The following is a 21460-nucleotide window of genomic DNA, read 5'->3' on the forward strand; positions in this document are numbered from 1 at the left end:
TATGTCTCATGGATTGGAGGCAAGAAATTAGAAATTGTGTTCGTTTTGGTCTATATCCTCAAAATCCAACTCAGACCAGGTCTGAGCAACTTTATCTCTCTTTATCACAATCCTCAGAGCATCCTTGAAGATGTTCATCAGGCCCCTCCCTTCCACAAAGGAGTGGTTCAAGATCTGTGTTCTTGGTCCCAAGGATAATTAACCAAAGTTAAACCTAACTATGCTTAGTAGGTTGCAACTGCTAAGTTTCTCATTGGTTCAACAGGTTTTGTCAATGGAGTCTGGAGAAAGAAAGTCCCCTTTCTTATTTATGAAGGACAAAAATCAGACCTTTTCTTAGCCCCTGGGACTCTATGGGGGGATTCCCACCTGAACCACTGGACCTTCCGGGTATCATCATCATGGTGGGAGTCATCATCTCCGGATCTAAAAACAATCAGGATTCAAGAAAGAAATTCATTTATTCCTCTGGATTTTAACAATATTTTTTGTGAAAATTCTTAGCAAATACACATTCGCTACACATTTTATTTATTGGCAAAGAAAAGAGAATTCCCACTCAAAACAATGGGAATGGAAGCCCGGCACCACTCTACACAAAACATATTAAAGGGGGCATGCATAAGCGCACCAGTGTGCATAGCGTCCCTGTCCCACTGTCCCCATTTATTTGTATTAATTTCCTTCATTCATGTCCATGTTCATATTTATACCTACTATCTTGTACATGCTTGACAAACCAATAAATAAATAAAATGTGATCCCTCCTCCAATGAACAATAACAGCGAGTTAACCTAAACCGCCACCAGATGCTTTCCAACAAGAGAGGTTCGTTCTGCTCTGGGCACACTGCCACACCATGGGAATCGATCTCAAGTTGGTCACATGATCAACTTCAGAGGATAAGCAGAGCCCACCACTAAAGGTCCTTGCAGGTCCTGTCTTGACCAAGTTCCTTCTCCTCTTCTCTCTCTGCATAAAGGAATACTCACATTGCTAATACTGCCCCCCTTCCGTGTTTCCAATTTCAGCAACTGCTGTCAAGGGATAACTTTAAAATATTATCATCCAAATCCTATGCTTAACCCCAACAATCACTGCAAGCACTCACCATTGGAGCAATATCCTTTAGTGTTTACAATTGTTCTAATCTGGTGATGGGAGACCTTAAAAGTGCAGATGGTCAATATTGCAACATGTGTCTGTTCACCTTTCTGTCTCTCTATCTCTTCTCATTCTTCTGAACATTACTTTTATTGTTACAACCGAGCTATACAGAGCTTGTAGGTCTGCATATATTCTCCCCTTATTAGAGAGATTGCCAGGGAGGGCAGACCATTTTTATCTAGGCTTTCTCCTCCAGGACACTAACCTGTTTACCATGTATGCAGTGGCAAAGTTCTGTGCTGCTGCAATGTCCATAAGAAAAAAATTGACTACAGAAGTATAGTACCATCTTGTATCAATTATCTGGACATATCTTTAACAACCTTTGGACCATTATGTTATTATCCACTTTTAATGTCAATATTTTTTAATTATATTTTAATGTTAGTATTTTTTAATATAGTGTAAAAACTATTGTGTATTGCTGGTCTTTCACCGTAATAAAGATTTTTACTTACTTCCACCAGGGATTTCTGAGTGGAGGGATTAAACAATCATTAAAAAAAAAACCCATATGTCTCATGGATTGGAGGCAAGAAATTGGAAATTGTGTTCGTTTTGGTCTATATCCTCAAAATCAAACTCAGACCAGGTCTGAGCAATTTTATCTCTCTTTATCACAATCCTCAGAGCCTCCTTGAAGATGTTCATCAGGCCCCTCCCTTCCTCAAAGGAGTGGTTTAAGATCTGTGTTCTTAGTCCCAAGGATAATTAACCAAAGTTAAACCTAACTATGCTTAGTAGGTTGCAGCTGCTAAGTTTCTCATTGGTTCAACAGGTTTTCTCAATGGAGTCTGGAGAAAGAAAGTCCCCTTTCTTATTTATGAAGGACAAAAATCAGACCTTTTCTTATCCCCTGGGATTCTATGGGGGGATTCCCACCTGAATCACTGGACCCTCCGGGTATCATCATCATGGTGGGAGTCATCATCTCCGGATCTAAAAACAATCAGGATTCAAGAATGAAATTCATTTATTCCTCTGGATTTTAACAATATTTTTTGTGAAAATTCTTAGCAAATACACATTCGCTACACATTTTATTTATTGGCAAAGAAAAGAGAATACCCTCTCAAAACAATGGGAATGGAAGCCCGGCACCACTCTACACAAAACATATTAAAGGGGGCATGCATAAGCGCACCAGTGTGCATAGCGTCCCTGTCCCACTGTCCCCATTTATTTGTATTAATTTCCTTCATTCATGTCCATGTTCATATTTATACCTGCTATCTTGTACATGTTTGACAAACCAATAAATAAATAAAATGTGACCCCTCCTCCAATGAACAATAACAGTGAGTTAACCTAAACCGCCACCAGATGCTTTCCAACAAGAGAGGCTCGTTCTGCTCTGGGCACACTGCCACACCATGGGAATCGATCTCAAGTTGGTCACATGATCAACTTCAGAGGATAAGCAGAGCCCACCACTAAAGGTCCTTGCAGGTCCTGTCTTGACCAAGTTCCTTCTCCTCTTCTCTCTCTGCATAAAGGAATACTCACATTGCTAATACTGCCCCCCTTCCGTGTTTCCAATTTCAGCAACTGCTGTCAAGGGATAACTTTAAAATATTATCATCCAAATCCTATGCTTAACCCCAACAATCACTGCAAGCACTCACCATTGGAGCAATATCCTTTAGTGTTTACAATTGTTCTAATCTGGTGATGGGAGACCTTAAAAGTGCAGATGGTCAATATTGCAACATGTGTCTGTTCACCTTTCTGTCTCTCTATCTCTTCTCATTCTTCTGAACATTACTTTTATTGTTACAACCGAGCTATACAGAGCTTGTAGGTCTGCATATATTCTCCCCTTATTAGAGAGATTGCCAGGGAGGGCAGACCATTTTTATCTAGGCTTTCTCCTCCAGGACACTAACCTGTTTACCATGTATGCAGTGGCAAAGTTCTGTGCTGCTGCAATGTCCATAAGAAAAAAATTGACTACAGAAGTATAGTACCATCTTGTATCAATTATCTGGACATATCTTTAACAATCTTTGGACCATTATGTAATTATCCACTTTTAATGTCAATATTTTTTAATTATATTTTAATGTTAGTATTTTTTAATATAGTGTAAAAACTATTGTGTATTGCTGGTCTTTCACCGTAATAAAGATTTTTACTTACTTCCACCAGGGATTTCTGAGTGGAGGGATTAAACAATCATTAAAAAAAAACCCCATATGTCTCATGGATTGGAGGCAAGAAATTGGAAATTGTGTTCATTTTGGTCTATATCCTCAAAATCCAACTCAGACCAGGTCTGAGCAATTTTATCTCTCTTTATCACAATCCTCAGAGCATCCTTGAAGATGTTCATCAGGCCCCTCCCTTCCTCAAAGGAGTGGTTCAAGATCTGTGTTCTTGGTCCCAAGGATAATTAACCAAACTTAAACCTAACTATGCTTAGTAGGTTGCAGCTGCTAAGTTTCTCATTGGTTCAACAGGTTTTCTCAATGGAGTCTGGAGAAAGAAAGTCCCCTTTCTTATTTATGAAGGGCAAAAATCAGATTTTTTCTTAGTCCCTGGGACTCTATGGGGGGATTCCCACCTGAACTAGTGGACCATCCGGGTATCATCATGGTGGGAGTCATCATCTCTTGATCTAAAAACAATCAGGATTCAAGAAAGAAATTCATTTATTCCTCTGGATTTTAACAATATTTCTTGTGAAATCTCTTAGCAAATACACATTCGCTACACATCTTTATTCATTGGCAAAGAAAAGAGAATTCCCCCTCAAAACAATGGGAATGGAAGCCCGGCACCACTCTACACAAAACATATTAAAGGGGGCATGCATAAGCGCACCAGTGTGCATAGCGTCCCTGTCCCACTGTCCCCATTTATTTGTATTCGTTTCCTTCATTCATGTCCATGTTCATATTTATACTTGCTATCTTGTACATGTTTGACAAACCAATAAATAAATAAAATGTGATCCCTCCTCCAATGAACAATAACAGCGAGTTAACCTAAACCGCCACCAGATGCTTTCCAACAAGAGAGGTTCGTTCTGCTCTGGGCACACTGCCACACCATGGGAATCGACCTCAAGTTGGTCTCATGATCAACTTCAGAGGACAATCCCACCACTAAAGGTTCTTGCAGGTCCTGTCTTGACCAAGTCCCTTCTCCTCTCCCCTCTCTGCACATTGCTAATACTGCTTCGCCCTTCCGTGTTTCCAATTTCAGCAGTTGCTGTCAAGGGATAACTTAAAAATATTATCATCCAAATCTTATGCTTAGCCCCAATGATCACTGCATGCACTCACCATTGGAGCAATATCCTTCGGTGTTTACAATTGTTCTAATCTGGTGATAGGACACCTCAAAAGTGCAGATAAGCCTCTGGTCAATATTGCAACATATGTCTATTCACCGTTCTGTCTCTATCTCTTCTCATTCTTCTGAACATTAATTTTATTGCTGTGACCTATTAAAACAAGAATGATCTGTCTCTTCTTGCCTCTCCATCAGCCTTCATGTCAATCTTTCTCTTTCCTTGTCTCTCCTGAAACATTCAATGGTCCCAAGACAGATACTTGCCTATCAAGGGTCTCTGACTGGCCTAATGTTTACCAATCTATACGATATCCATTACTGAAAGTTCTGTTTCAGTCCGAGATCTTCCAGAAATTCAGTCCATCTCAGATGGGCAAATGGAGAATTGGAATGACTTACCTCTCGAAGGGAACTCCAATGGGTCACTTGGCACTGACCAGACAAAGGGACTCCTTTTGTTGTGGTACTGGCAGGTATAACTTCCTGCCTCTTCCAACCTTCTCCAATGGAGGAAAAATTTCACTCCCTTTTCCCCTGGCTCTGCAGCCTTGTAAGCTATTTGCTGGCTTGAGTTCATAAGAGCAAATGTCAGACTACGTTTATTCCCCACACACTGTATGGAGAAGTATAGACCTACTATTTCAATTAAAATCTGGATGGAAGGCTTGGTCATGCTGGGATCTAGAAGGAAGAAAGATGCAATGAAATCTCACAGATCCTTGTATGCAAATAACTCCTACTTCATTCAGCCACAAATAAAATCCCCCCCTTTTCAGTCTTTTGGCAATAAATGGATCGTCTTCTCCATTCTCAATACTTTTTCCTTTCAAATATTTATAAGAAAACCTATTTATTTCTTCCCCATTCTATTATTCTATCCAAGGCCTAAGCGCCCAAATTTTCCTTATCTCACATTCTGTCTCTTCAAAGTGATATACTAATCAATGTTAGCTCACAAAGAATGGCATCTATAAAAGCAAAACGATATCAAAATGAAGTTATCGGTGCCACGATGCAAGTGCGCAAATGGCTGCATTGTCTCATGAGGTGAAGAACATCTGATGCAAAGATGTAAGTGACCACATATCTATTTGGCTATCCTCATGCACACGTAGACACGCTTTGTCAGGGGTGAAATTCAGCAGGTACTGGAGAACCGGTGGGGGAAATTTTGAATAGTTTGGAGAACCGGCAAATACCATTTCTGGCTGGCCCCAGAGGGGTTAGGGAATGCAGATTTTGCACTATCCTTTCCCTGCCACTCCCACTAAGTCACACCCACAGAACCGGTAGTAAAAAAATTGGAATTTCACCACTGCTCTTTGTCCAACCCAGTGGGGGCCCAGGCATAGATGTGGATTTGGCATTTCAAGGACTGCAAAAGAACCTAAGTCACATCAGGAGAAGAAAATGAACCAATTTTAATCCTGATTAACATTATACAGAAGGGAAATCTCTTGCAAAAATGCCTTTTAATTGAAGCAACTTGGCTTTCCATTCAGGCATTACAAATGCTAATTTCCACACCTCCAGGCAAATAAAAATTTGACTTTGGGGTTTACTGATTAGACACGTTTATTGTTATAGAAATGGCTGGTTTATATTATTAAGTAAAAGTAAAAAAGTTGAAGTTTGATGTTACTGTCGTCTTATTCTACTGCACCAAAAGGAGTCAGGAGTTTTCTTTCTTTTCCCTTCTTTTCTACACTTTTCTCTTCCCTTTCCCCTCCCCCATTTTTCCTATTATTTGCTTTTTGTATTTTATATCATAAATGAATAAAAAGGGCAAAATACAAACAAACAAACAAACCAAAATGCAGAGAGCTATTTGCCCAAAATTGTCCTATAAGCTTCTCTAGCAGTGAAAGGAAATATTTGGCTGATGAAAAATTGTGAAACTCTTTGTAGTGCCAGTTTTGTGAAAACCAAACAGTTACTAAGCAGACCTCACCTATTAGGTTGAGATAAATTGTAGCACTTAAATCTGAGCATCGCCATCCATCTAGGCAAGATCTGCAGCGGTATATGCCGCCCTGTGATTTTCTAAGATTGGGCAAGGAAAATGCAGCCTGTTTGGATGTTGCCTCCTTAGTGTCTACAACTTTCCCTCTATCACTTGAGCTTGCAAATTTGACGAGATGGAAATTTCCATGAAAATCATCCTGGCTCCAGCAGAAGAAGGTGACATCTTCTCTCAAAGCAACCATCTCATTGAAATTGGTAGATATGAAAGGTGGGGAAAGAATTTGACCTGGACAAGACAAAAAATAATAATAAACGTGGATAAAATATGGAAGGTGGAGCATTCTGTTTATCCTCAGAAATGGAACAACTAAAGGCAAAATCAGGACTCTTTCTGTGTTTGGAAGCAGTATTTTTCTTTATGAAGAGTGGCCAGTTCTTTTTGGAAGAAATGATTTCCATCAGGAGCACTTAACCAGAGAATACACCTGCAATAATATCTATTTTGTTGCCATCTATGCAACAAAACCATTTACGCATTCAGATTTTTGATCCTGAAGGAGTATATGAATCAATATGAATCAATATTGGCTTCTGTTTATATTATTGTATACTGTCTGAAATTAGTTGTTTTCTAGCATAGCAAATTGTAACCTTAATACTGGACTTCAAATGTTATCTCACTGCTGCGTCTCGCTTCTATTCTTGGCTTCAAAGCTTGGCACATTTTTGGAAGCTAGTAGAAGAAATTGTTACACGGGAATATCAAAACTGTATAGATCAGTGATGGGCAACCTTTTTGGCGTGGAGTGTCAAAAATCGGCAAAAAATCGAGCATAACGCATTGTGTGTCACTTCGAAGAAAACATAATTTTGCGCAATTTATAGTTTAAACTACAAAAATGTATAATTGCAATATATAATTGTATTTAATAAACCAAAAACAAATTATTTAACATACCTGCTTAGTAACTTCTTTGTTCATCAGTCGATTTCGTATGTTGCCCTTGATATTATTGAACTTGTTTGGGGTGCCGTGAACCAGGGCTGTGGAGTCGGCTGCTTCCAGCTCCACGTCCTCATCAACATGCCGCTCCAGCTCGCCCCTGCTATGAATATTCCTAGTGACGCGAGGGCGAAGAATATGAATATTCATAGCGGGGGCGGGCCGGAGCGGCATGTTGATGAGGACGTGGAGCTGGAAGCAGCAGACTCCACAGCCCTGCCGTGAACTGAGATAAGTGTGGTGCGGTCGTAACCGACAGTCCCAGGAGTAGACTCTCTGTGCCGGCCTGACTGGAGAGAGGCGCGCACTGTTCCCGCGCTCCTCTCCTGCGGGTCCTCCCTCGCCGCGCTGATGACGTGTGTGCGCACGGCACGCACGCCTTACCAGCAGCCCCTGCGCTCAGAAAGGGGCGGCGGCGATACAGTAAGTGAGTGTGGGCAGGGGAGATCACACGTCCCGCCCCCCCCCCCGTTCCTCCAGCACAGATTCTTTCATCCTTGGCGGCCGTGCAGGAGCCGAGGATGAATCGCATGAAATCCTGTGCGTGTCACCCCAAATGGCTACGCGTGTCAGCACTGACACGCGTGTCATAGGTTCGCCATCACTGGTATAGATAAACGAACCCAACTAGGGAGTTTTCCTGGCTCATAAATCCTTAAAGCATTCTGCCGAAAAACAACTTGGCAAAGGGGAGCAGCCAACCCTTACCCAAGGCTATAGGAATACTCCACAGATAAGGTAGACAGAGACAGGAGCTTGAACAAAAGAATGCTTTAAAGATAATGAATCTTTGTCTCTGATTGGATAAACTTTGTTTCTACCTGCCTAAAATGTATATAATACTCTGTAAGGAATACAAGGTGTGGCTATTCCTTACATGCTTTTGTTTGTATGCTTTGGATATAGTTTTGTCACCCAGCTTTTGCTATGGCCATAAATAAAAGCTGATATTTTTTGGAAGCCTCGTCTCGAGTCTCACTCTTTGGCATCTCAGTGGCTCAGGGAAAACTGCTGGAACCCTACAATACCATTGATGAGACACTGCAATAGAATTCAGCAAATAGGTTGATGATGTGTTTGAGCCTAGAAAGTAAACCAGGGAAGATCTTACTCCATGTCTCCAACCTCTAGTTCTGTGATGGCGACCCTATGGCATGCGAGCCACAGGTGTTGCCCTGTCAGCTCCAGCGCGCATGCGTGCGCTGGCCAGCTGGTTCTGCCTTCATTTCTGGCCATTTTTCACCCTCCGGAGGCTTCCCTGAAGCCTCTGGAGGGTGAAAAACAACCCAACGTACAAACCGGAGGTTTGGGAATGGGCCTCTGAGGGGGAAGGGAGAGAGGCCATTTTTATTCTCTTCAGGTTCCTAGAAAGGGTCTGGAGCCTGGGGCGGGGGAAAAACAGGTCTACCGTGACATCACGTGGCAAAAGCGGGGGGAGCACGGGGGGGAGTCACACATGCATGTGCAGGGGGTGGGCGCATAGAATTATGGGTGTGGGCATGCGCATGCTCCCTCCATGGTTTTGGCATGTGATGGCAAAACGTTTAGCCATCACTGCTCTACTTCATTCAATATTTTATATTTCACATATAAAAAGGGATGTGCCTTGAGCAGCTGCTTCATCTTGTCCCTGGAGAAGAGAAGCAGCATTGCCTTGGTGACCGGCATTTATCACCTTTCTGGGCCTGAGTTTCCCATAACATCTTCACACCCGGGGATTGGCTCAATCGTGTATTGGACTTTGGGAGGGGCTCTATCTGCAAAGGTTTATTCTAACGAAGCAAGTGGAAAAAGTTACTTCCCGCCTACGTCTCTTGCTGTCACAATCTTCCAATAAAAGTTTCCCTTTGAAATGGCTTTTGTTTCAAGAGTTCTGCTTTCTTGAGAAGACTGGCATTAGGCAGGAAGTTCAAAAGGGTCAACCCAGAGAGACAACAGCCCTACCATGGGGACCATGCACCCAAAATCCAGGGCAGCAATCAAGAAGATGCTGAATGCTGGGGAGAAACCTCCGCCAAAACCCAGCAGGAGGAGATCCTCAGTGCCTGGGCTGAGGAGGACATCGCCTCTAGCAGCTCTACAAAACCTAAGTGGTCCATCAGGGAAGAAGGGAGGATGGAACAGCAGAACCAAGAAAGTCAATGATGGGATTCATATATTTTACTACCGGTTCTGTGGGCATGGTTTGCTGGGTGTGGCCACGTGGTCATGTGACTGGGTGGGCTTGGCCAGGTTGTCATGTGACTGGGTGGTCATGGCCAATTTAGCAGTCCATTAGATAATACACTGCAGCCCCCTTTTCTATTCTTCTTTTTAACACTGCATGAAATTTTTGCTCTAGGTTTTTTTTTACTAGGGGGGAGGCAATTCCTGGGGATTTCTGGGAATTTCTCCTCTGTGTTAGAGGCACCAAAATAATTAAGATGACATAAGTTCTCCTGCTGAAGGAGGGGGTTGGACTAGATGACCTCCAAGGTACCTTCCAGCCCTAGATTGCTGTGCTGATCTTCTGGGGCAGCAGGACTGCACAGGAGGAACTCTAGAGACAGCATGCCAGCTGGGAATCATTAAGAGGTGCACGGACAGGAAGCGGTTGTGCTTCCAGAAGACCAAGTGGCTGACGCACATATGCACGTTTGAAACAGGAAGATCATTTTCCTGGTGTGTGCATGCACATGGGGCAGCTGCTCTTCCATTTTCTGGCGTACCTGCATGGGTGAAAACCAGCTGGCCAGCATGCTGGAACCCGAAACAGCATCAGGAGACACCTCCACGTGCCCAGAGAAATGGCTCTGTGTGCCACTTTTGACATGTATGCCATAGGTTCACCATCACAACTATATACCTTATCAAATACAGCTTGACGGGTCTTTGGCACATTAACTTTCAGATAATGTTCCCTGTTTTATCATACATTATTTCAAATATTCACTGCAAATCATTCAGATTGTCAGCCAACCAGAGGTCATCATTTGCAAACTGCACACAGAGAAGTTATCCACAAAACACCAAACGTGCAGCAAAGATGCACACAAACACCACCACAACTCCTTTTGAATACGTTTCCTCCAAATTATGCTGTCTCACAAACACTCTAATGCATACATATCCCTATAACTCAGCTTGAGCATCTGATAATCTAATTAAGTAAACTGAGGTCAAAGAACATGTTTAACCCAGTTAAAGTAGCATGAACTGACACAACCTATTATGATACAAAAGACAAAGAAAAATTAAAGGTAACTGAGTTTTATGCATAATACAGATGTAATTGCCAATTTTAATGGGACCACTTAAGAGTAGATTTAGCTATTGAATCATGGCCCACCCAGAGTCAATCAACATTGAAATCGGCAGCATATAAATCAAATAAATATATTTCCAAGAAAAAAGATGTTCTTTGAGATTCTGAAAAGCAAGGGATTCCTCCCAAATTTCACTGTAAAAGAGACTTTTGAAATAAATAATGTACCTTGAATGACTCTTGTAGTCAATGTCTGGGATAAAAAATATTCATCAGTGGAAATGATTGCTTTTTGAAGTGCTTACATTGTACTTCTGTCTACGCTCAAATTCTCCAGATGCAAATAATTATTTCAGATGGTCCATAAGCATCCAGAAAGTCAACCCCAGAACCTCCCAGCATTTTGGGAAAGGGAGGCAAGACATAAACACCCAATTTATTGACTCACCTCTAGAAATCCAACACTGCCTGGCCAACCACCATCCTGGAAAAAAGATCAGGCCATTAGAAGCACAGCAACCAAGAAATAGAAAGCGATGTTGACTCCCCCCCCATCAAACAGCATATATGAGTCTCTTTCCATTCCATATCAGGTACCAACCACAGAAGAAGATGTTGAGGGATAGCTTCATCTTCAAAGTTCCCTCAGCCCTATAGCCAGGATAGTCTTCTCAGCTCTTCTTGTGTGCAGAAAATGGTCCCCACTGAGGATTTGTGCCTCCTAACACAGAACACTGGCTGGACTATTGTCTAATCGTAAGTTCTTTGAGATCCCACTTTGGTGTTATTCACAGTCAACTGGCCACGTCATCTGCAAAACCACATCCCATTCTTCTATTACAGAAGAAGCATAAAATACCCCAAGGGGAAGGAGTGGGCTACATACACTCATAGTTGTGAGATTCCTCAAGATGAATCTGGATATATTAATGATTTTTAGGGGCATTAAGGGCTTTAGTTTTTCAGGAAAAGGATTGCAGTTTCTGGGATGGAGAGCATCTGGCTTTGTCTCCTTCTTCCTTTGACCTCCTTGGGGGATGATGGCTTGTTCTGTAAAGAGAAGGAAAATGACCTACTTTCATGAAAAGCATGAAAGATTGTGCAAAGCAAGTAGAAGCTTCCAAACTTGTTATATAAGAAGAAAACCAATCGTCCTTACAGCCCTAAGCAACATACACAGGCATGAAGAACAGATGGTATGGCATCTCTGAAGAATACAACTCCCAACAGCTGTAGAATGAAGGATCAAGTATAATACATCCTGGGAGCTGGGATTCAGCAACATTCAAAAGGCCACCTAATCTCCAGCTCCTGTCATGATAGCTGGCACCCAGCTAACCTGCAGTCTTTTTTTCCTGTCATATTTTTAAAATAAGTATAGTTCAAAGTTCGCTAATTCATCTTGTGAGACTGGGCATATGAAGCTATGCATTAAGATGGAACAGGCACTGTTCTGACCCAGTGATGTAGATTAGCCGGGGCAGCAATTTAACTCCACGCTTAGGACGTTCTTTCTTTAGATCAAGTTTATTATCAGGCATTCTTAATAGCAAAACTTACAGTTCAGGGTTAAGATACTTCTGACTTTCCATGATCTGTCCCATCACGTAGTGTAAAAAGTCTGTGGTCTTTCTATTCCTTTGATGAGCGGAGATGAAGAAAGGGATGAAGGGGATGAGCGGTGGCTGCCATCCTAGTTAACAAAGGGCGATTCAGAGAGTGTCCGATAATAAATCACTTTTCCCGGGCAGAATACCCGCTGCCCAATCAGAGAACATAGATGTGGTCACATGTTATGGAACTACATTTCCCATTTGGCAGTTCTGCCTATATTTCCCATAAGGTAGTTTCTTAAAGGAGACAGTTCTTAATTCCTACATTAGCTATATAGTGTTGGGACAGCACACTCCCCGCCTGGAATTATAAATTCCACTACTTAGTAACTTTTAACAAACTTTTAACTTACTAACTTTTAAAGACGAACAAAAACATGGCATAAAACAATGCAAACTTGACTATATAATTAACTGAGTTACACAAAGACATAGCATGACTATCTAATTAACTAAGATAAATAAAGGCATAACATCAAACATGTAACTAATTGACTAATTAACTGATTAACTGGGTTACACAAAAGCATAGCATCAAACAGTGCAAACAATCATTTTAGTCATTTTTTTTTTAGTCATTTATTTGACATTTATAGGCCGCCCTTTTCCCTGAGGGGACTCAGGGCGGCTTACAATTAATAGGGAGGGAGTGTAAGACAGAACACAAGAAAAAAAGAAAAATGTGAATAAAAAAAATAAACCAGTAAAACACAACATTCATTCAGCATTCGGGTGGGGCGAGGTTAGGGTCTTATCCCCAGGCCTGACGGGATAGCCAGATCTTGAGGGCTGTGCGGAAGGTCTGGACGGTGGTGAGGGTGCGAATCTCCATGGAGAGATCGTTCCAAAGCGTCGGAGCTGCAACTGAGAAGGCTCTCCTCCGCGTAGTCGCCAGTCGGCACTGACTGGCGGATGGAATTCGGAGGAGGCCTACTCTATGCGATCTGATGGGACGCAGGGAGGTAATTGGCAGAAGGCGGTCTCTCAAATAGTCAGATCCACTACCATGGAGGGCTTTATGAATGGTAAGTAGCACCTTGAAGCGCACCCGAAGATCAACAGGTAGCCAGCGCAGCTCACAGAGGATCGGTGTTATGTGGGCGAACCGTGGTGCGCCCACGATCACTCGCGCGGCCGCATTCTGGACTAGCTGAAGTCGCCGGATGCTCTTCAAGGGCAGCCCCATGTAGAGCACATTGCAGTATTCCAGCCTAGAGATCACAAGGGCTCGAGTGACTATTGTGAGGGCCTCCCGATTCAGGTAGGGCCGCAACTGGCGTACCAGGCGAACCTGGGCAAATGCCCCCCTGGTCACAGCTGACAAATGATGGTCAAAAGTCAGCTGTGGGTCCAGGAGGACTCCCAAGTTGCGGACCCTGTCTGAGGGGTATAAATTTTGACCCCCCAGCCTGAGTGATGGAACGTTGGCCAAATTGTTGGGAGGAAAACACAACAGCCACTTGGTCTTGTCTGGGTTGAGTACCAGTTTGTTAGCTCTCATCCAGTCCCTAACGGCCTCAAGACCCCGGTTCATCACGTCCACCACTTCATTGAGTTGGCACGGGGCGGACAGATACAACTGTGTATCGTCCGCGTATTGATGGTATTTTATTCCGTGCCTCCGAATGATCTCACCCAGCGGTTTCATGTATATGTTGAATAGTAGGGGGGATAAGACCGAGCCCTGCGGCACCCCATAAGTTAGGGGCCTCGGGGACGATCTCTGCCCCCCCACCAACACCGACTGCGACCTGTCCGAGAGGTAGGAGGAGAACCACTGCAAAATAGTGCCTCCCACTCCCACCTCCCGCAGTCGTCGCAGAAGGATACCTAAATCATGTAAGCAGAAAGCCTGCAAAGCTTGAGGTTCAATCTTCTAGTTCAGTCTTTCGTAGCAGCAGCACTAGGTCGGCGATTGATCTGGTGTAGAGCTTCTTGGTGGAAGTCTGCTTTGCGATCTGAGCTTCCATCTGGCGAACTAGTTCATCATTACAGGGTAGGGCTTGGTGCACAAGTCCCATAGGCCGTGAGTTCCAGTGGATACAAGTCCCTTAGGCCACAAGTTCCAATACATGTCTTTGGGAACGAAGTTCCCTGCTGGTGCTGGCCAGTCACCTGTCTTCTGGGTCAGCAAGGTGGCTGGGATGAGGACAGTTGGTTTTTCAGAATCCAAAAACTCTGGAACCAAGGCTTGAGAGTTGATGACGGCTTCCCCCTCTACCACGACGATGATCATTGCTAAACCCAACATGAGAGGCTTCTGTCTGGAGAGGTGTTTGAAGCGAGTTGGTTCTTGGGACTGGTTGACAGGTAGTTGTGGTGCTAATTTCACAATTCCCATGATGAGACTGATGTTAACGTTGTTCTCCCCACGGTTGACGATGTGAACGTTGTTCTCCCTGCCGTAGACAATGTGAACGTTGTTCTCCCTGCCGTAGACGATGTGAACGTTGTTCTCTCCACCGTAGACCCTGATGTATCCTACGGCTGTCATCACCTTCATTGTGGCGATAGGCAAGATGGGGACATAATTACGCTGCACAAAAACACTTTGGAGACAACTCACCATATTTGCCATTCTTCCTTCTGTTGGTTGTGCTGTATGTTGCTGGATCACATGAAACATAAGTAGCTTTGATGGTCTTCTCTAACAAGGAACAAGTAGAACATCGGCTGGATGTTGTCCAGGATGGCTATGGCTTCCTTTCTGAAGTGATGGAGCATGGTGAGCAGACTGTTGGTGAGGTCAGGTCCTTTGAGAAGCACTTTGTTCAGAGAGGAGCCTTGGGATTGCACGCTGGTATTGAAAACTGCTCGAATCTGGCCTGGCTCTTGTGGCTGGTACTTTCTAAAGGATGGCAGGTGCCAGCATTCCTCATCAATTCTCGGACGTGGAGCAAGTTCTGCATGTCCATTCTGGACCATCTTGTCTGGGAACTCCACTAAATGAGCTTTCATGTTTATGATTTGTCTCAGATTGAAGAGGCGAGAGAGAGGTTGCTCATAGTTATTTGGAAACCGTTGACTTGGTATGCGAAAGGGTAATGGAGCCATCCAATTCTTGGTGGCATTCTGTTGGAATTCCTTGACCATGAGCCTCAGAAATTATTTGTTCTCTATCGACAAGGTCAAGTAATCTTCTTTGCTGGTCTGGAAAACTGTTGTTCCTAGAACTGGTTTGACTGACAAAGTCGAGAAGTATCCTTGATACGGTCTCGAGTGGGAAGTTGTCTCATTATTGAGAGCGGAGTTTGCAAAGACATTCGCCTGGGTTGGGACCTGTGGTTGATTGACACATACCGTCCCAAAAATGCCCCTTCCAAGTTCTCCCTTGAGGGCGAATGGGGAGCCCTTTGGACCTTTGACCACTTCTTGAGGGGTGAAAGCATTGGAGGTGTCTGCTCCTGGCAAGAGCAGGATTTTGGCTTTGGGATCTAGAGCAGGAGAGTAATTACTCATGTGCTTCAGGTGAGGTGTGGTGCTTGCCATCTCTGGTGCCGCAATCTGACTGCGATCATCTGGTGGGTTAATGGCGGCAGTGGGAACTGTGCATTCTCATCTAACACTTCTATGCAGAGTCTATCCACTTTCCTCCCCACCGTGCACAACTACATTTCCCACAAGGCAGTTCTGCCTACATTTCCCATAAGGTAGTTTCTTAAAGGAGACTGTTCTCAATTCCTACATTAGCTATATACAGTTGGGACAGCACCTATGCAGTGTAGATTTCAGAAATCCATCACGGCAGGTTGTGCCCAAAATGTCTGTCTGCCTACGCAGAGTTTATTTGGCCTTTTTCTACAGTTTCAACCAGCAGAACAGAGCATAGACAGCAACAGTATTGCTTATGGGTTAATTCCCACTTTTTTCCCTTGTGAATCCAGAAGGCTATCCCAGCCAAGGTTGAATCTCACATAACTCCCTGATACGGCCTGTCTCTGCTCGGTAAGATCATAGGCTAAAAGATCAACGGCTACTGAGATTATGGCAGTTTGCTGCACATGTCTTTACGTAAACTTATCTCTTATTCCTTCATCTCACTCTTTTTTATTTTGTTTGACAAGGCATCATAGGAGGGACCTGTAAAAGAATCATAATCAAAAAAGGAACATCCTTGCAATTGTTTATACATGGCATCTACTTGACCCTGAGTCAATGTAGGAGAGGGTTTAGGGCAAAAAGCTGTCATGCACATATTTTGCAAAGGGAGGGAAGACACTGAATCAGCACCCACCAATCAAAATAGCACAAATGGTGACTAAATAATGTGGAACAATAGACCTGTGGCAACCAAGCCTAAAAGCTTTCCCACCACGATCTTAAGGTATCAAATTTCAAATCAGAGGCCAAATTGTGTAAATTATTTAATTGGTGCTGGATAGTTCTGGATTCATCTGAAAGATTGAAACAACACATCCCTTCAGAACTTTCACAACCCATATGCTGGCGAAGAAGCAAGTAATCAGTAGCAGCACGATTTTGCAAAATAGCTTTACGCAAAGCTTGTAGCTCATGGTTAATTGCTGAAATAGCTAAAGAAGTAGCATTAATTGTTTTTACCAAATTACACAAAACAGCATTAATATTAAAATAACCATGAGCAGCAAGTGCTGGAACACCCACTATGAATATAGCCAATGCTACATATTCTACTTTATTAAGCAAAGCTATCTCAAAGTCACAAGTGATGTCTGAAATTGCTGTTTGGAAAGCAACACAGGAATTAACAAGCTAAAGCAACATTGCTTCACTAATATTAACTGGAATGTAATTAAAAGTTTCTTGACCATATATAAAAAACCATCCTTGCAGGAACCAAACATAAGCAAAGTGAAAGGAAATCTCAAAGCTGTACAGTTGAACTAACATGAAGACAGTGAGGCTTTTTACTTGGAGATGTACAATTAACTTCTTTAGTGCACGTTGTATTCTCAGGAACTGCTACTATTGGAGTATACAAAGCAATTGCATCTGAGGACGGATCATAGGCAGCCAACCCACAACTAGATACAGTCTTATAGCTAAAGTTTTCATTCAATGGCAATCTACTCAGTGAAGTGTTGAATTACTGCAGGCGGGATACAAACAGGAACCAAGCATGGAGAAAGCAAATGTTCCATGTCACATGATTCAGATAAGCAAAAGACATCCGTGTGTGTGATGTTAGCTGCACCTATAGATTTTCGCTTCAGTCTCTGTTCAAAAGAGTTTTTGGGTGAGATGACAGCAGCTATCGCTAAAGGGAAGCAATTAGGAATTAAACACAAACAAATGATGACTAAGGAATTGGCAGTTACAAGTGCGAAAATGGCAGCGCATAAGTTCTCAGGGGTTTGTTCCACGTATTGTTGTTGCAGCATTGCTTGCGCTTTAGTGGTCAGGGTTTTTCACATCACTGGACAGCTGGTCCGACAAGATCGTATTGGCCACTGTGCTGTCTATAAAGTCACCTTGTTCATCTCTAAAACTGGATTTGCGGACTGGTACCGCGATATCCTTAGCTGGACAAACACTACGTGCTAAAATCCACAAAGACCTTGACTCCGCCTTCCATCCTTCCGAGGTTGGGAAAGTGAGGAGCCAGATTGTTAGGAGCAATATGCTGACTCTGTAAATTGCTTAGAGGGGACTGTAAAGCACTGTAAAGCAGTATATAAGTCTAAATGCTGTTGCTATCAACTCTTCACAATCATGAAGATAGATTTTCTCCAGGGTGACCTTGAGCGTTGGACTTGGTCCACCAAAATGAAGTTCAGTGGTGAGACAAGTAAGGTCCTCCACTTAGGTAAGACGCAGGTACAAAATAAGCAGTACCTTGTCAACAGTAGTGACTGGGAGAGGAATCTAGGAACCCTGGTGGACCAAGACTTTAAGTGTGAGCCAGAAATATGCTGCAGCTCCCAAAAAAGCCAAAGCAGTCCTAGGCTGGGGATAGCATCAAGATCGCTCGGTCATACTATCACTCTCTGCATCCAGTTCTGGTCATCAAGATACAAAAAAGTTGCTGAGTCCCTAGAAAGAAGGCAGAGCAAAGCAACAAAGATGACAAGGAGTCTGGATGCTAAGTTGTAGGATAACCGGCTAAGGGAACTTGGTAGGCTTACTCTGATGGAGAGAAGGCCTAAGGGGTGGCACAATAGCCATCTTCCAATATTAAGGGCTGTCACAGGGAAAAACAGGTTGGTTTATTCTAGATAGCACCAGAGGGGAGCGGAGGAAGCAGTGGGTGGAAGCTGGTCACAAGGACATCCAACATGGAACCAAGGAAGAATTTTGTGACAGTGGGAACAATTATTCAATGGAACAGCTTGACTCCCAGAGTTGTGGGTGCTCCATTAGTCTTGTCCTATTACTCTTGCAATGTGAGTTAACACTGGTTTGTTAATATAATTCTGGATCAATAGTGATATATTAAGGAGGTATGTGATATTGGGTATATGACCAGGTTTTAGTATCTACCAAGGTATCAAGAATTGTGGATTTTTTCAATCATGGGTTTAGATAAAAGAGTTACTGTATAATATTAAAGGGAGAAATCTGCACCTGATGTAACGAAATGGATGGATTTATGTTGTCTGCCAACACTAAACTTCCCCCCTCCCTTCGCCAGACAAAAAAAAAGTTTTAAAAGATATAGTAGAACCTTTTGGGGATGTTTTCCTTCCCTCTAGCCAGGGGTGGGTTTCAACCGGTTTGCGGCGGTCCTTGCGAACCGGTTGGTCGGCGAACCTGGAAGTAAGTAACTTCCAGGAACGGCGAAGGGCGCGCCCGCCCACGGTCCTTACCCGGTTTTGATGAGTTCTGCGCTTCCACGCATGCGCAGGAGCAGCTGGAGCATCGCGCAGACGCTAGTACGCATGCGTGCACCGCACGCGTGCACAAGGACGCCGCCGGCCCCGTTCCAACCGAACCGGTTGGAACGGGGCAAAAAACCCACCCCTGCCTCCAGCCCCTCCTTCCTTCCCCCATTTTTTCTATGATTCATGCATTTGTATTTTTTTGCAGTTTGCATAATACAATTGCTTTAAAAGTGAGCACTTTTTAATTGGCAAATATCTCCTTATTCCCAGATAAGTTCCCAAGTTCCTTAGATCATAGTTTTTTAAAGGAGACAGTTCTTAATTCCTACACTAGCTATATACTGCTGGGGCAGCATAGACCCAATATTGATCAGGTTCACAGCATGCAGAAAAGCAAGTTTTATCTCTTTCATTCTGGCTTCATTCTTCATCAGAATTGCACCCTTGGGCTGCAAGTATCAATGCATTTTCTTAGTTTAACATGAATTCCAGAGAGCTGGGTCAAGTTTTGATCTCTATGACAGTTGGGGAGGAAGCATTAAGGTTCCCTCCGTGGTTGTGGTAAAGATTGTAAAAAAGAAATCTGACTTATTAAAGTGTCAGTGTGGTTCCAGTGGTGTATTTAGCCACAGTAACCTCAGTCCCCAGAGGAGATTGGGAACTTGTGTATCAAAGGAAAGCAGATGCCTGAGTTGAAAAATTTCAGACAGAACTGAAATAAAGTGACATGGTGATTTTTCACATTGTCTTCTGTTGTGGCATCCCCATGGTCACATGATCCAAATTCAGACAATTGGTCACTGATTCTTATTTGTGGGGATTGCAGTGTCCTGGGGTCATGTGATCCCCTTTTGCAACCTTCTGACAAGCAAAGTCAACTTGGAAGCCAGTTGTGATACGATGGTGGATATGGTGGATGTTACCATCCATCCATAATTAGATCCCCCTTTGGTTGCTTTGGAGCTGTTGCTCCCAGCTTGCAAAAGTAGGATTTTTTGGAACTAGAGGACCTTGAGAATCTGACCTTGGTGGGTCTTAGTCAAAGATTGGGATTCAGTTTGGAATTACATGGTAACTACCGTACATCAAAATCTCTTATTTCTCCATTCTTTCCATCTCTGCAGATAGCAGTTTCAAGTGACCATGTGATTCCTCGAACAGGATCTTAAATTCTATCAGTCTGACAATTTTTTTAAAGGATCCATGCCCATCCTGGTTAATTAAGATTTGCAAGGTCATGGTGTGTGTTTGGATCTATGTGAATGTTTCTTTGTGTGAAGGGATGGTGTTATTTGCCCTGAATAAGATGGTGACATGAACTCTCTTTAAAAAGGTATGGATGGATCTGATGGTCTTAGGCAACTTTTGTCCAGTCTCCAACCTTCAGTTAGGAAAATAGTTTGGAGGTAACATTTGTGAGTCCATTTGTGAATGACCTCTGACAGATCCCAAGTGGGAGTGGTACAACAATCCAGACTCTTCTTGGTCTCTCAGTAACTTTCAACACTATTGACTATAGTATCCTTAATCTACAGGATTAAGAGTGGGAGGCACCATGTTGAATGATTCTCCATTCTCCTTTCACTGAGCCGAGGTGGCGCAGTGGTTAAATGCAGCACTGCAGGCTATTTCAGCTGACTGCAATTCTGCAGTTTGGCTGTTCAAATCTCACCGGCTCAGGGTTGACTCAGCCTTCCATCCGTCTGAGGTGGGTAAAATGAGGACCCGGATTGTTGTTGGGGGCAATATGCTGACTCTGTAAACCGCTTAGAGAGGGCTGAAAGCCCTATGAAGCGGTATATAAGTCTAACTGCGATTGCTATTGCTCTTAGGTGGGTTGTAATCAGTGTTGGCAGGGAGTGGGGGGATGCAAGATTTTGCCTCCTTATCTGAAGGGTATATCAGGGCTCATTGTGTCCTGTTTAAAACCCACTAAAAACAGTAGGTGAGACTCTTTCCTGGACCAGGATTTCTTTCTCACAGTCACTCATGCTTTAATCGCATGACATGTGGACTATGGTATTTGTAGTTGGCCTTGAAGATCTCTTGGAAGTTGTGAGGCAGCCACATGGACAATTATGGACATCCCTCAGAGTGTCCATGAGTTATCTCTTCTGAATAACCTACGCTGGTTGCTGGTGTGCTTCTAGGTGCAATAAAATAACAGGTTGCAATCTGAATGGCATATGGCCTTGTTTGTTTGTTTGTTTGTTTATACTTCGCATTTCTGAACTGACCATCTGTAGGAGATGACTAGGCTGAGTCAGAGAGAGAGATCAAATGTGTCATAAGTCATGAATCCCTGTGCACCCTAAGAGAGATCTAAGTTCAGCCCACTTTGAATGCCTTCTTAGTCATTTCCTTTGACTA

The 21460-nt window shown here is 43.2% G+C and overlaps 1 protein-coding gene across 1 annotated transcript in view; it reads right to left on the bottom strand.

Annotated features, from left to right (window-relative positions):
• Positions 1-27: 27 nt before the first annotated feature.
• Positions 28-21460, bottom strand: part of LOC148046311 (immunoglobulin superfamily member 1-like) — a 61504-nt gene continuing 40071 nt past the window's right edge. Inside the window, exons 6-8 of the mRNA XM_087714668.1 lie at positions 4865-5146; positions 2051-2107; positions 28-149 (exon numbers count right to left, since the gene is read on the bottom strand). Coding sequence (XP_087570794.1) covers positions 28-149; positions 2051-2107; positions 4865-5146 — 461 coding nt within the window. The remainder of the gene's footprint in view (positions 150-2050; positions 2108-4864; positions 5147-21460) is intronic.

This window comes from Thamnophis sirtalis, unplaced genomic scaffold (genome assembly GCF_051295495.1).
Source record: "Thamnophis sirtalis isolate CommonGarterSnake01/CBP01778 unplaced genomic scaffold, rThaSir2_p1.2 scaffold_4, whole genome shotgun sequence".
NCBI lineage: Eukaryota > Metazoa > Chordata > Lepidosauria > Squamata > Natricidae > Thamnophis > Thamnophis sirtalis.